The sequence below is a fragment of the Notolabrus celidotus genome, chromosome 4, assembly GCF_009762535.1.
Source record: "Notolabrus celidotus isolate fNotCel1 chromosome 4, fNotCel1.pri, whole genome shotgun sequence".
Classification (NCBI taxonomy): Eukaryota; Metazoa; Chordata; class Actinopteri; order Labriformes; family Labridae; genus Notolabrus; species Notolabrus celidotus.
In genome coordinates this window covers 3,656,463-3,671,247 of record NC_048275.1, presented here as the reverse complement: position 1 = coordinate 3,671,247, position 14,785 = coordinate 3,656,463, and the positions used below count along the sequence as shown (strand labels likewise).

At 43.4% G+C, this 14,785-nt stretch overlaps 1 protein-coding gene across 1 annotated transcript in view; it reads left to right on the top strand.

Moving 5' to 3' along the window:
* The window catches only part of strn (striatin, calmodulin binding protein), a 45,329-nt gene that overhangs the window by 17,754 nt on the left and 12,790 nt on the right, over positions 1-14,785 (top strand). The window contains exons 2-4 of the mRNA XM_034681689.1: positions 2,726-2,829; positions 7,218-7,291; positions 13,644-13,722. Of these exons, the coding sequence (XP_034537580.1) occupies positions 2,726-2,829; positions 7,218-7,291; positions 13,644-13,722 (257 nt within the window). The remainder of the gene's footprint in view (positions 1-2,725; positions 2,830-7,217; positions 7,292-13,643; positions 13,723-14,785) is intronic.

Here is a 14,785-nt window from a genome sequence, read left to right as displayed (position 1 = left end):
AAGGATGTGCAGCCAGCAGAGTCAGACGAATGCTGAACGTTGTTAACATTGTTGTCAATCCTGAATGCATTAGTATAGATCCAGCTGCGGGGAAGAGGCTCAGAAATGATGGAGGGAGGGAGAGACGGATGTTTGTGCAGCCAGACTGTAAATCCGGAGGGCACCGGACCAGGCAGGTTGCTCTGGGTTCCTCTGCGGAGAGATGCTGTTATTAATTCGAGGCAGATTGAAGCGCTGTCATGACTCATTGTTGCAGGCAGCAGCAGCAGCAGCAGCAGAGCTACTCGCCATCAGTGTGAAACTGTGATCCGGCCCACTCAAAACTCGCACCATCCTCTGCATGTGGAGCCAAACGCAGGGAATCGAGTCAACGCTCAGTCCCTGTGAGATGTTAACGTGCTTTTATGGGCTCGTATTATTCTCAAGAGGAAACCGGAGTTTGTTTTTGTGAAGTTGGACCGGAGGAGGTCGGCTGTCTTCCACTCAAACATTGCAGTCTTATTATTCTGTTACTACAGAGCGGTGCTTAAATTCTAACGCACAATCTCTTCAGCAGCTGAGGTGGACTTTAACTGGGAGTGTGGTCTTAATGAAGTCCTGAAATGGGAACAACAGCACACTTATCCCTCTGTCTGAGAGATTTCAGCGGCCTGTTTGGCAGACTGTACCCTGCTGTAACCCCTAAAACCCAGCCAGGACAAAACACTCCTCGGGTTAGATTTAAAGCTTCAAGCAGAAACACTGATTTTACATCGATGTGGAAATCAAAGATGTGTGCAAAAATAGTCCCAGTGATTCCTCGTCAGGGATCGTTCCATGGTGATGGATTCTTCTCTGCCTGTGTCGGTGGATTGAACATGAACCTGTCCTCATTCAGCTCTCCTTCTTCTCTGAGCTCTGTGGTTCACACACCTTTAAAACACAACTAATGTCACAACTTTGAACCCTGCTGCTATCATCACCACCGCTCAGGGTTTAACTTTCTTTGTAGAGATCGCTAACCTAAAGTTTCTCTCACCTGCCCCTTCATCAGATTTATGGACAGGAGTTTTAGCAACATTGTTTTGATGCTAACGAAAGCTAACGGTTCAAACCACCTGGTTTACCAATATAATGCTAACAGACACTATCGCTTTTGTCCACATGGTTTACGAATATGATGCTAAAAGAAAAAAAAACTACAAGCTGCAATGTTTACAAACACAATGCTAACAGACAGTAGCGCTTTTTGCCTCAATATTTACAAGTTGATGCTAACGGAAACTAACGGTTTAAGCCGCATTGTTTACAAGTACAATGCTAACAGAAACTAGCTTCATTTACCTCAATATTTACCAATAAAATGCTAATTGAAACTAACATTTTAGCCACATTGTTTACAAATATGATGCTAACAGAAACTAACACCTTTGCCCGCATTGTTTACAAATAAAATGCTAACGGAAAGTAGCGTTTTTTACCTCCATTGTTTACCAACATGATGCTAACAGAAGCTAACTTTTTAGCCCCTTTGTTTTCTAATGGAAGCTAACAGTTAAAGCTACCTGGTTTACCAATATGATACTAACTGAAACTCACAGTTTTAGCCGCATTGTTTACCAGCATGATGCTAACAGAAGCTAACGTTTTAGCCACTTTGTTTTCTAATGGAAGCTAACGGTTTTACCTCACCTTACAGTCTATGGTGTCAACAAGCAGAAGCTAAATGTGTCTGAACTCTTTTCCGTGGATTGATTTGACATGTGATCAGTTTGTCTCTGGTGTTGCTCATGTTAGTGGAAGTTAATAACTGTAGTCAAGGGGTTTTGACCAATCAGAATCAAGCATCTTACACAGATTGAAGATCAGTAAGAGAGTTTTGAATTTAAAGTAAATAATGAGGAGTACTAAGAAGTATCCCAAGATGTCCAGAAGTCTTTACCAATACGCAGCTGTGAGTGAGAGGCAGATTGTTGAACCCTGCTTCTCTTCTCCTTTAGTTTTTCCTCCATCCTAACTATCTTAAAATGAAGACTTGATTCTGAAACACATCTAAAAATGACCTCCTCTCATAAAGCAGGAGCTTCTGCACCCTTAAGCCTCCGTATCACTTGAGATTGTCTTTGCTTTATGTCACTTGAGTGAATTAAACATTTTGCATTCATCACACCGGTGTTATGTCTGATCCTGCTGCAGGATAGATGCAGTTTATCTTTGCGTGTTTGATTTATCTGCTGTAGCTCTCCGTGCTCCTCTGTGAGCTGGCCTCTACCACTCCATTACGAGCCAGCATGTGCACGCGCAGGCATGCATATACGTGTGTGTGTGTGTGTGTGTGTGTGTGTGTGTGTGTGTGTGTGTGTGTGTAATGTAAGGTAGTGCTGACTCAGAGCGAGTGCGTCAACAGCTGCTGCCTGTTACAGAGGAGAGACAATGGTGTGCAGAGGGGAGGGTGTGTGTGTGGGAGAGTGAGTAGGTTAGATTAAAATAGAACAGCACAGATTGGCTTTTTTATTTCCCATCATGCCTCACTTATTGATTTGACATCGTCCTATTTCAGTCCTGACAGGAGCTGTTGCTCTCAGATGTGAATCTCTCTTTGTAGACGAGTCTTTGTTGCTACCTTGCGAACATGAAAAGATGCCAGAACTCCGGAGACGATGTCTCTATTTTTAAATTGCTCCTCAGTAAACGTCTCACTCTTTAAAATGTGTCCTGACAGTCGTCCTGTTTTTTGTGCTTTCAGGCCCAGATCGCCTTCCTGCAGGGCGAGAGGAAAGGCCAGGAGAACTTGAAAAAGGACCTCGTGAGGAGGATCAAAATGTTGGAGTACGCGCTGAAGCAAGAGAGGTGAGTGTCCTACCACCCACTGCTGCTTCTGCCCACCCACAACACACACAAACACCTCAGCTGGTCTGCAGAGCTTCCACGTTTTGTGCACTCCTAAAAAATACTACAACATGAGCCCGGCAGCGTGAGATTAAACCATCAGCTGTACCTGCTGTGGAGCAGGTGTAGGAACACTGCCAGCGTCCACTTGTTTATATTCTCTGCGCACCACTCGGATGTCTCCGCTGGTGTCAGCAGAAGCAAACAACACAGCTCTGCGAGTGTGCCAGAGAGATTCCCCCGAGTCCAGCTGGTGCGATGTCTGAGGACGGGAGCATGTGTTGGCACGGAGGCTTTGTTTGCCGCTGGTTGCTGATGACTCTGCGGCGTCCTCTCAGCAGAAGGACGAGGTGCTGAGAGGAAAGAGGGAGAGAGGGATTGTTTGTCCACCCTCTCTTTCTTCTGTAAACCTGAAGAGTTGCATTGTTATCATTCTCCTGTGCAGCAGCCCGTCACACAAAAGCTCCCTGTGGTCTCTCGGCCGTCACACTTTGCATTTCCTCTCCTTTACAGCGCGTGGCTGCACCCTGGAACAGAGATATGTTTGTCATGTCAACGCCTTTCTATTAATGTGACTTCAGAAGCATAAAGCAGCTCGTTCATCCGACTCTGGAGATGTTTTTACTTATGCCAGATTCGTACAGAACATAACAGCTGACTGCAAACAGGAACTAAAACATGACGTCTGCTGTTCCTTCTCTGCTCTGCTGAGACAGGAAGCTCTCATTGACCGGTGTTTTGGTTTAAAGGGTGACCGTGTTAAATGCATGCCTTTAGGTTATCATCAAAGATGTGTTTGATGACTATATTGTGTCATAATATTGACAAAATAAACCCGGATGCACTTGCGAGGATCAGCTGTTGCAACCGACAGCCACTGATGCATTCAGCTGTAAGTCGCCAGATAACAGGGTCACTCTTTAAACCAAAACACCGGTGGCGTAGAGCGTCAAACACATGGCTCCTGATATTTGATGCTGTGATGCATCAACAAATGTTTCAGCGTGTTGTTGACATCATCTTGCTTTAAATGAAACCACACTTCCATCCCCTCTCCGCTAGTTCCCTGCTAGTTCTTACCAAAGGTCCAGGAACTTTTTTGGGGGGCGGGGCTTGCAATGCTGAACGTTACTCGCAGTGTTTTTATTCCCCCCTCCGTCCACAATAACACCACACACACCTGTGATTCTCTTGGTTTAATGACTCCTGAACATCAGTCTTCTCTGAGCCTGATAGTGTGAACGCGTCTCTGTCAGCTCCCGGTGTTCCAGTCTGAAGAGTGACCCTGTAAACTGGAGACCTTCAGCTGAACGTGTCAGTGTTTGTGGAGTTTACAACAGCTGTTGGAACACAGAAGGAGTCCTCGGGAATGCACCCTAGTTTAGTTTTTATTCTCCAAATATCCTCATCAGATATTTAATGATCGTCTAAAGACGTTTGTGAGGGATGCATCTGGCTGAGAGTCTCCAGTTAACAGGGTCGCTCTTTAAACTGGAACACCGGTCCATCTCTGACATGGCTTTAAAATCTGTCTTCTTGTTTTAAGTCGAGCGTTTCAGACGTTTTGAATCCTCTTTGTCTCTAGAGCTCGTCTCCTTCCGAGTGTTGATTCAAAGCTCGATCACAAACAGCACAAGAGGAATCTCCTTCATGATGCCGGCCTGTCTGTCTCCTTCTATGGCGTCATCTTTGTTGTACGGCCTTCGTCTCGTTCTTACTGCCCTCTACTGGTCACCATTTTCAGACACCTTAATTGGCATGAACGCCTTTTCCTGTAGAGGACAAACACACCCTCTCTTTGCAGGAAGCGTCTCAGGTGTCCTCCTTTAGCAACGTCTTCTCTGACTTCATCTGCAACCACAGTCTTCATGAAGACACTGTTAGAGTCTGTACTCCTTGTTTACACCCTCTGACAGCTTGTTAAGTCCGCCCCATCAGGCTGAAGTTGTAATAAATCAGGATCAACCTCCTCACATTCATTCTATCCCAACATGTAGCTGTCATTGTCACTACTTTATGCTCTCTCTGTGAGGCCTCCGTCTCTGACTCCTCCCTAAACAATAACAACAGGGACTCTGGGAATGTGTGGAATGAGAGCACAGAGGAATATCGCTCAAAGGTTGATGTTTTAACACCTACATTTGAGTGTGATGTGTCGCCTGTGTTAGATATGAAGGCTGAAGAGAGAGGGAGCGTGAGGAGTCGAGAGCAGATCAACCTCGTTGGCTTTGTGGTGTATATTTATCCACTTTTCTCCTCTGAGATCACCACACACACGCCGCCTCAGGTGCAACACTTAACCCGGGATAACTACCACTTTGCCTTGTTGCTACGAAACAGGTCACGTCTGGAAGGATGTCTGAAAAAATATATTATCAAAGACCCAACATCAAGACCGGATCAGATCCAGTCCCATCTTCCAGACAGGACTCAGTCTGATCTCATCTTAATCCACCATGAGCAGAGCACTTTGCAGCATTTAGCAAGTTACAGTGGCAAGGACAAACTTCCTTTAACAGGCAGAAACCTCCAGCAGGACCAGACTCATGTTAGACACACATCTGCTGAGACCGTGTTGGAGAGAGAGAGGGAGGGAGGGAGGGAGAGAGGGAGGGAGAGAGGGAGAGAGGGAGAGAGGGAGGGAGGGAGGGAGGGAGGGAGGGAGGGAGAGAGAGGGAGAGGGAGAGGGAGAGGGAGAGGGAGAGGGAGAGAGAGAGAGAGAGAGAGAGAGAGAGAGAGAGAGAGATGATAGTGGAGAGACGGATAGTAGTAGTTGTAGCAGCTGGAGTCTGGCATGTCCACAGCAGCAGAGATCCAGAGGAACCTACGAGACAAGGGAGCTCAGGGACTCCAGAAAGGTCTATGGTTAGTAACTTTAATGGGACAGGAAGAGTTAAAGTGAGAGACAGGCAGAGAGAGGAGAGAGAGGGAAAGACAGGATCCCAGTGTGTCAGTCTAAGTCTATAGCAGCATAACTAAGAGCTGGTCCAAGCCTGATCCAGCTCTAACTATAAGCTTTATCAAAAAGGAAAGTTTGAAGCCGACTCTTAAAAGTAGAGAGGGTGTCTGCCTCCCGGACCCTGACTGGTAGATGATTCCAAAGGAGAGTGGCCTGATAACTGAAGGAACCTACGAGACAAGGGAGCTCAGGGACTCCAGAAAGGTCTATGGTTTGTACCTTTAATGAGGCAGGAAGAGTTAAAGTAAGTGACTGGCAGACAGAAAAATTAAAGTTTGAAGCTTTGAAACTGTTTTCCCTGTGATAATGACAAACGTGGGTTTTATTTTGAAAGGACGCATTAGGTACTTCCTGGGTAAGATTGAGGAAATGAAGAAAACTACAACAGGGGTTTTCCCTTTTTACTGTGTGCACACATCAGCATCAACCCAACACTTTTTATAGTCAACATATTTCAGGATAGTTTAAATATTTGCTAAATCGGAGAAAGGACGATCTTTGCAGGAAAATTAGAATTTTTATTATATTCTATTTAATTTTTTTTTCTAAATTAACGTCACTTCACGGCCACCCAAGGAAGCAAACACGCTTCTGTTTTTCAGTTTAATCCTGTCTTGTGTTTCTTTGGAAGATATTTGTGTCTGTAAGAAGCATAGATGATACTGTATCAGTACGTTGCACCATTTCTGAGCAGATACGGCATGCTTCATGGATTTCAGAGGATGCATCTGAAGTGCATTCAAGCTTTAAATGGGAGGGTCCATTTGTTCTGGAGAGGAGGAGACCTTTGCGGATAATCTGGCACCAGTTTAAAACCTTGTGAGGAATAAAGGAAGACTGAATCTGAAGCGAGCAGAATTTGTAGGCAGAGATAATCTGTAAAAACTTTTTGGAGACATTGGATCAGAGGCTGCAGTAATTATGTGATGAAATGGACGGACTCTAGAAAATTCTGTATTCCAGTGCTTTCTTTTAGGAGAAATCCATAAAGTGGATTATTTTAGAACCTTTAAAGGTTTTGAAACCTGGATTAAGGCCCTGACGGACGCTGCTCATGTTCTTGGTCGTTGTTGCTTCTTGTAGTTTGTTGTTTCTGTCTCAGCCAGGACTCCTCTGGGAGAGAGATTATTCTTAATCTCAGCGGGTAATTCCAGGTAAAAATAAACACCTCAATAAACAACCCAAAGCACTAAAGTTTGTGGTATTAATTAAATCGTGTCTAACCTTGCAGCGCTGCATGTGAGCGTGCTACGAGAAGTGGAGCAGGACGACTTTCAGAGCTTTATGCAGATTCCTCGTATAATGAGCGTTTTAAAAATAACTCCCTCTCAGACCTCTCTGATCGGCCCTGTTTGCTTATTTATCTGACTCCTTTTCTTTTTTCTTTCAGAGCAAAATACCACAAGTTAAAATATGGGACGGAGTTAAATCAAGGGGACATGAAGCCTCCCAGCTACGACTCTGGTAAGTGCACACTCCTCCTCCTCCTCCTCCTCCTCCTCCTCCTCCTTGTCCTAAATCATCATGATTGTCGAGTTCACATACCGCAAGTGACAGGACTGGTACGCATGTGGAGGCTGCGCTCGTGTTGAATCTTGTTGGCCTCGATAGCTGGCCTCTCAGTGTCTGATATGCTGATTAATATTGAGCTTCAGTAAGAGTCGGAGAGAGATAAAGTCATCAGATGGTTTGTCTTCAGGAAAAGATGCCCTGATTCTCTGAGCACCTCACGGAGCTGTTTGCAGATTTTATGCAGACTCATTCTGAGAAAGTAGTTCCAGTTAAAGCTGTCGTCTTAGAGGTAATATTGTTTTCTGATCGCTGGAAGAACTACATGAAAAATTTGGCATCAAATAAAAAGTAAACAACTTCTTTTGAGCCCAGATTCAGCCTCTCAGGTGTCACGTTTTGCCTCATTTTTACTTTATGTGACGATTAATTGAATCTTTAGTGTTTCCTAATTTAAAAACATTATATTAGACTTTAAAAAGTTGAATAAGTTGCGCATGTTTCTTCAGAAACTGTCCCGTGTTTCCTATGTAACAACGACAGTAGCACAAATCTTCTTTACCACTTCTGCAGGACGGGATGTTGCCGACTCATGACATGTATCCCAAAAAAGTTTCTATGAACTTGTTTACTAAAGAGAGATATTTCTACTTCCCTAAAAGAATACAAAACTGCAAAAGTAAGGGTCAGAAAATCTGCACATGCTCAGTTACCAATTTGCACTAACCGGCATTCAAAACTGGCGCGCCTATGAAGAGTTTGACGTCATCCTTCATGCGCCACAGCTCCTGGTATGAAATCTCCGGTCCAATAAAAACAAGGAGAGAGGAGCTGAACTAGTCAACCTCACAAAAACAAAAACAACTCAATTTCGACAAGTTTTGACGGTTGTTTTTCTCAAACATTTCCAACATTTCAGTTAAAAAGATATATCTTTTTATGGAGCCGTTAGCCTCGTGGTTTGGGTGTGCGCCCCATGTACCTTAGGGCTGTCAAAACTGCTCCAAAATGACGTCTGAATATTCGCTCTAAAAATCCCAGAGGTTCGAACCATTCGAATATCTATATTTGCGCATTATGTCCATAACAGGTGGACAAACTAATACAAGGAGACATAACTACTTGTATATGTATTTTATTTAAGATATCCATCCATCCATTATCTTGACCGCTTATCCCGTTAGGGGTCACGGGGGGCTGGAGCCTATCCCAGCTGGCTTCGGGCGGAAGGCAGGGTACACCCTGCACAGGTCGCCAACCCATCACAGGGCTAACACAGAGGCTGTTTCCGAAACGGCCTGCTACATACTACTTACTAATGTAGTAGGCAGTAGGTATTGCCTACTACATACTGCGTTTGAATTTAGTATGTAGTATGACTGTTCTGTCCAATCTGTCATGCAGCATGCTGAGCCAGACTTCGCTGGATTTCCGGTTTCGGAAAGCGGAAGTAAACAACGGCGAAGCCGATAAATAAAAAGCTTATTTAGCATCCATTTATGATTTAAAAAGTTAGGAAGTGGTTTATATGTAATTTGATAACTTTCACAGCACCCAAAAACGGATTTCCTCCCGTCAAAAAATGAGGAAAAAGAAAAAGCAGAACGAGCGCTGTGCATTATGGGAAACAGTACGCGAGGCAGACTGGTCCGATGCACACTGAGATATTTTCCCAAATCAGTAGACATCCGGGGAGTTTTGGCATACTGCAGATTTTGCTCTTGTTCACATACTACTTACTACATACTGAATTTTGGACATATCAGTACGTACTGCTAGTATAGTAGGCGATTTCGGAAACAGCCACAGAGACAGACAACCATTCACGCACATGCTCACACCTACGGGCAATTTAGAGTGACCAATTAACCTGGTGAGCATGTTTTTGGACTGCGGGAGGAAGTGGGAGGACCCGGAGAGAACCCACGCTTGCACGGGGAGAACATGCAAACTCCACACAGAAAGGCACCCGCCCGGCCGGGGATTCGAACCAGTAACCTTCTAGCTGTGAGGCACCAGTGCTACCCACTGCACCACCGTGCAGCCCGCTATTTAAGATATAACATGCATAAAACATACCTACACATTAAAAACAAGTCAATTATCTAATGGTCTATACCGTAACACTTTGAAGACCGGAGACCTCTCGCTCGCCCCCCTCCCCTCTCTGTGCACAATGCGCTGAGTGAGTGCAGAACAAGACTTGTGCGAGCAATTAAAGGTCCTACTCTTGTCCCTAATATAGGCAGGCTTCATTCAGTGATTGAAGCAAATATTATTCACATTAATTGAAGTTAAAAACAAAAAAGTAGTCCACTTACATTCTTGGTGCTTGTATAAAAAAAGAGAGGAAAACTGCATTTTATCCCAGTGTCACTGATTGTCTGGCTCTTTTAGTCCACTGTCAATGTAGGGTCTGAGGCCTGACAGGTTATTTGCCAAAAACACGAGACAGTCAGTGTGAAGAGGCCCGATCTCTTTTTATTCACTGTATTCCCAGCGGAGGAAAATTCGCGTTCAGAGCGCACTGAGGATCCGGGGACGGAAGGATTTCTCTCTGCTGTCTGCTTCACGCTGTGCATGTGGGACTCCTGTGACCTGTCCCTGACCCGTCATGCAGTGCGCCCACTCGCAAAGCAGCCGCTGATGTGTTTTTTTCCACAGTCGAATATTAATTTTCACAATCGAATCTCCGTTGTTTTTTTTTTATATTCGAATATATATTCGAATTTAGAATATTCGTTGACAGCCCTAATGTACCTAGGCTGTAGTCCTCTTCAATGTGGTCACTAGTTGGACCATCTTTCCTCGCTCTCTGCTCCCACACTCTTCATCAGTCCACTCCAATAAGAAGGTGAAAATGTCCCTAAAGTAAAACTTAAAAATCCCCAAATAAAAATGATACATCTTTTTAACGAGACAAACAACAACCTGTGCGTCACCGTGGAGTGCAACATCTTTCACGGTTGTGTTTGGGACGTGACGTATAAAATCAAATCAAAGTCCAGGGATATTTCTTGGGTTATTCACAAAAGACTTAAGATTATTAGATACCAAAAAATATTCATACCTCTTTATTTTCATCATTTCTAATTTCCCTCTTCCTTTATCTACCTTTCCTTCTCTTCAATCCTGATTGTTATGTCTTCTTTTCTTTCCTTCTTTCCTCCCTCCTGTCATCTTTCTTTCTTTTATTTGTCATTTATTTTACTTTTATTTCTTTTTGTCCTTCTTTTGTCTTCCATTATTCTACCCTTTATTCTTTAATTTTTTCATCCACCTCTCTTTCTTTCCTTGGCCCCTTCCTTACTTCCCTCTCCTTCCATCCCCACTTCTCTCTGGAAGTGTTTTTATTTTGAAGAACAGAAAGTAACACGTCAGTTAGCTGCTGTTACTAGCTTGATGAATGTTTTTTAACCCTTTCCTCCACTTCACGACATTTTTGTGCCGAAACCCGTGAAGTCAGGATTTATCGGACTTTAAACATTGCTGAAGCTGGAAGCTAAAGCTAGCTATGATGCTATATAATAATATCTGTAATAAAGCCACATGGCTTGAGAGGATGAGTCCCTTTCTATCAGCAGGACTCTCGTGTTTACACTCCAACCCAGTAACCCTATCGCTGGATTAGCACCTCTGTTATTGTTTAATAACATGAGCGCTTTAATAACACACCTCAATCTAAATACAACATCCCAGCAGGTAATGTGTACCTTATTAAAACTGTGTACATAACAACCAGGCAGTGAAAACAGAGAGCAGATTTATCACTCGTTATCAGCGGCTTGTTCTTAATGCTAAAACAAGATACTTGATATTTAGTGATGCATTCTGACACCTTTAAAATGGGCTGTCCACGCTCCAACCACATCTTATGATACCCTAGAAAGAGCAATGATGTGTGTGTGTGTGTGTGTGTGTGTGTGTGTGTGTGTGTGTGTGTGTGTGTGTGTGTGTGTGTGTGTGTGTGTGTGTGTGTGTGTGTGTGTGTGTGTGTGTGTGTGTGTGTGTGTGTGTGTGTGTGTGTGTGTGTGTGTGTGTGTGTGTGTGTGTGTAGCATGCAGAAACACACACTCTCTTTGACGGTCTGTTGACAATCAGAGCTCACTTTGATATTTAACAACGTCAGCACTCGGCTCGCAAGTCGCCTGGAAAATTTGGTGCAGGGTAGAGACGTGTTAATAAGATTTGTGTGTGTGTGCGTGTGTGTGTATGTGTGCGTGTGTGTGTGAAGGGGTTGATTTGGCAGGGCAGACAGTCGAGGGTGGCTCAAAAAAAGTGGGTCATGCCTAATTCAGGAGGGCGAGGAGCGGGCAGGTGCGGGCGCCACCGTACGAGCGACACCTCCCACTCCTCGTGTTCTACTCTTCCCCCCCTCCTCCACCACCTCACACCTCTTCCCCTCCTCCCCTCATTCATCAACACTTCAAGGGCTCGGGCGCTTTGAAACAGCTCTCATGAATAAAAATGAGGAGAAGTGTCGCAATCTGACTTAATGATGGCAAGAAACTTCAACATGAGAGGCCGATTAAACTACAGTATGAAAACCAGACATGAGTGAGATACCGGACTTCCACTACAGAGTCATGTCTGTGTTTAATGCAGTGACTTCCACTACAGAGACATGTCTGTTTATAATGCAGTGACTTCCACTACAGAGTCATGTCTGTTTTTAATGCAGTGACTTCCACTACAGAGTCATGTCTGTGTTTAATGCAGTGACTTCCACTACAGAGACATGTCTGTTTATAATGCAGTGACTTCCACTACAGAGTCATGTCTGTTTTTAATGCAGTGACTTCCACTACAGAGTCATGTCTGTGTTTAATGCAGTGACTTCCACTACAGAGTCATGTCTGTTTTTAATGCAGTGACTTCCACTACAGAGTCATGTCTGTTTTTAATGCAGTGACTTCCACTACAGAGTCATGTCTGTGTTTAATGCAGTGACTTCCACTACAGAGTCATGTCTGTTTTTAATGCAGTGACTTCCACTGCAGAGTCATGTCTGTGTTTAATGTAGCGACTTCCACTGCTGAGTCATGTCTGTTTTTAATGCAGTGACTTCCACTACAGAGTCGTGTCTGTTTTTAATGCAGTGACTTCCACTACAGAGTCATGTCTGTGTTTAATGCAGCGACTTCCACTACAGAGTCATGTCTGTTTTTAATGCAGTGACTTCCACTACAGAGTCATGTCAGTTTTTAATGCAGTGACTTCCACTTCAGAGTCATGTCTGTTTTTAATGCAGTGACTTCCACTACAGAGTCATGTCTGTGTTTAATGCAGTGACTTCCACTTCAGAGTCATGTCTGTGTTTAATGCAGTGACTTCCACTACAGAGTCATGTCTGTGTTTAATGCAGTGACTTCCACTACAGAGTCATGTCTGTGTTTAATGCAGTGACTTCCACTACAGAGACATGTCTGTTTCTAATGCAGGGACTTCAACTACAGAGTCATGTCTGTGTTTAATGCAGTGACTTCCACTTCAGAGTCATGTCTGTTTCTAATGCAGTGACTTCAACTACAGAGTCATGTCTGTGTTTAATGCAGTGACTTCCACTACAGAGTCATGTCTGTGTTTAATGCAGTGACTTCCACTTCAGAGTCATGTCTGTTTCTAATGCAGTGACTTCAACTACAGAGTCATGTCTGTTTCTAATGCAGTGACTTCCACTACAGAGTCATGTCTGTGTTTAATGCAGTGACTTCCACTACAGAGTCATGTCTGTTTTAATGCAGTGACTTCCACTACAGAGTCATGTCTGTTTTTAATGCAGTGACTTCCACTACAGAGTCATGTCTGTGTTTAATGCAGTGACTTCCACTACAGAGTCATGTCTGTGTTTAATGCAGTGACTTCCACTACAGAGTCATGTCTGTTTTCAATGCAGTGACTTCCACTACAGAGTCATGTCTGTTTTTAATGCAGTGACTTCCACTACAGAGTCATGTCTGTGTTTAATGCAGTGACTTCCACTACAGAGTCATGTCTGTGTTTAATGCAGTGACTTCCACTACAGAGTCATGTCTGTGTTTAATGCAGTGACTTCCACTACAGAGTCATGTCTCAGTGCTGCCTGAGGGCCTGAACGTCAGTCTACCACACAGGAAGTGAAAGCAGTAAATTGTGGACACTGAGGTTGAGGTTTAGGTCGATGCGTGTCGTTGCCAGGATGTTGAGATGCAGGAATGTGGTCTTCGTGTTTGTGGAGTGGAAATAATGTCCGAGGCCGAGCCGTCTGCAGAGCCCTAATTTCTGTCCTCCTCTCCTCCTCTCCTCCTCTCCTCCTCTCCTCCTCCAGACGAGGCCAACGAGAACGAGTCCACCGGGTCGCTCAACAATCAGCTGTCCTGGAAACAAGGACGCCAGCTCCTCAGACAGTAAGACTGATCTGTTCATCCGTCTGTGTCTTTGTCTGTCATTATGTTCTGTCTTTCTTTATTGTTGTCTTTTTTTCTTTCCTTCCTTTTTTCATCTTTTTTCCTGTCATCCCTTACTTTGGTCTTTACTCCTTCTTTCTTACTTTTTTTGCATATTTTTTTCCTTCATTTTGGTTGCCTTTTTTTCTTCTATCTTTCATTCTTCATTTCATACCTTCCTCATGTCCTCCCTTTCTTTCATTCTACCCTTCCTAGCTGTCCTTCATTCTTGCTATCTTTTCTTATTTCCCTCTTTCTTTGACTTCTTACTTTACTTCTTCTCTCCCTCCTTTCATCTATCTTCTCCTTCTTTTGATTGTCATTTTTTTTCTTTCATTCATTTTTCTTTAGTTCCCTTCTGCCTTCTATCATTTTTTCTTTCTTTCTCCAATCTGTTCCTCTTTTTCATTTTCATTTTTATTCTCCTTTTTGTTTGTCTTTCTTTTCTTTTCCTTTCCTTCTTCTCTATCTTTTTTACTTTTTTCACTTTTGTTTCTTTCTCATATTTTTCTTTCTGTCCCTCATTTCTCATGTCCTCCCTCCCTCCTTTCTTCTTTCTTTCCTTCCCACCTTTCCTTCATTCCTCCTTTCCTTCCTTCATTTTATTGTTTCTTACTTTCTTCCTCACTTTTGTTTTCCTTCTTTCGTCTCTCCTTTCATCTTTATTTCCTTCTTTGTTTTTCATGTATTTTTCTTTTTACCCCTTTTCCTTCATTTCCATTCTCCCTTCTATTATTTCTTCTTTATTCCTTACTTTCATCTACCTTTCTTTCTTCCATTGGCCCATTTCTTTCTTCTTTCGTAATTGTTTCTTCCTTTCTTTTTACCTTCCTCATTTCCTCCCTTATCTCTTTTCTTTCATCCTTCCTTCGTTTTGTTTACTTTTTACCTTTCCAATCTTTTTTCCTTTTTTCTTTATTTCCTTCCTTCCTTTCTGCCTTTTCTTATTCATTCATTTCTCTAAATTATTCTTTTTTTATTGTCCCTTTTTCTTTCCTCCACCTCTCTTTCCTTGGCCCCTTCC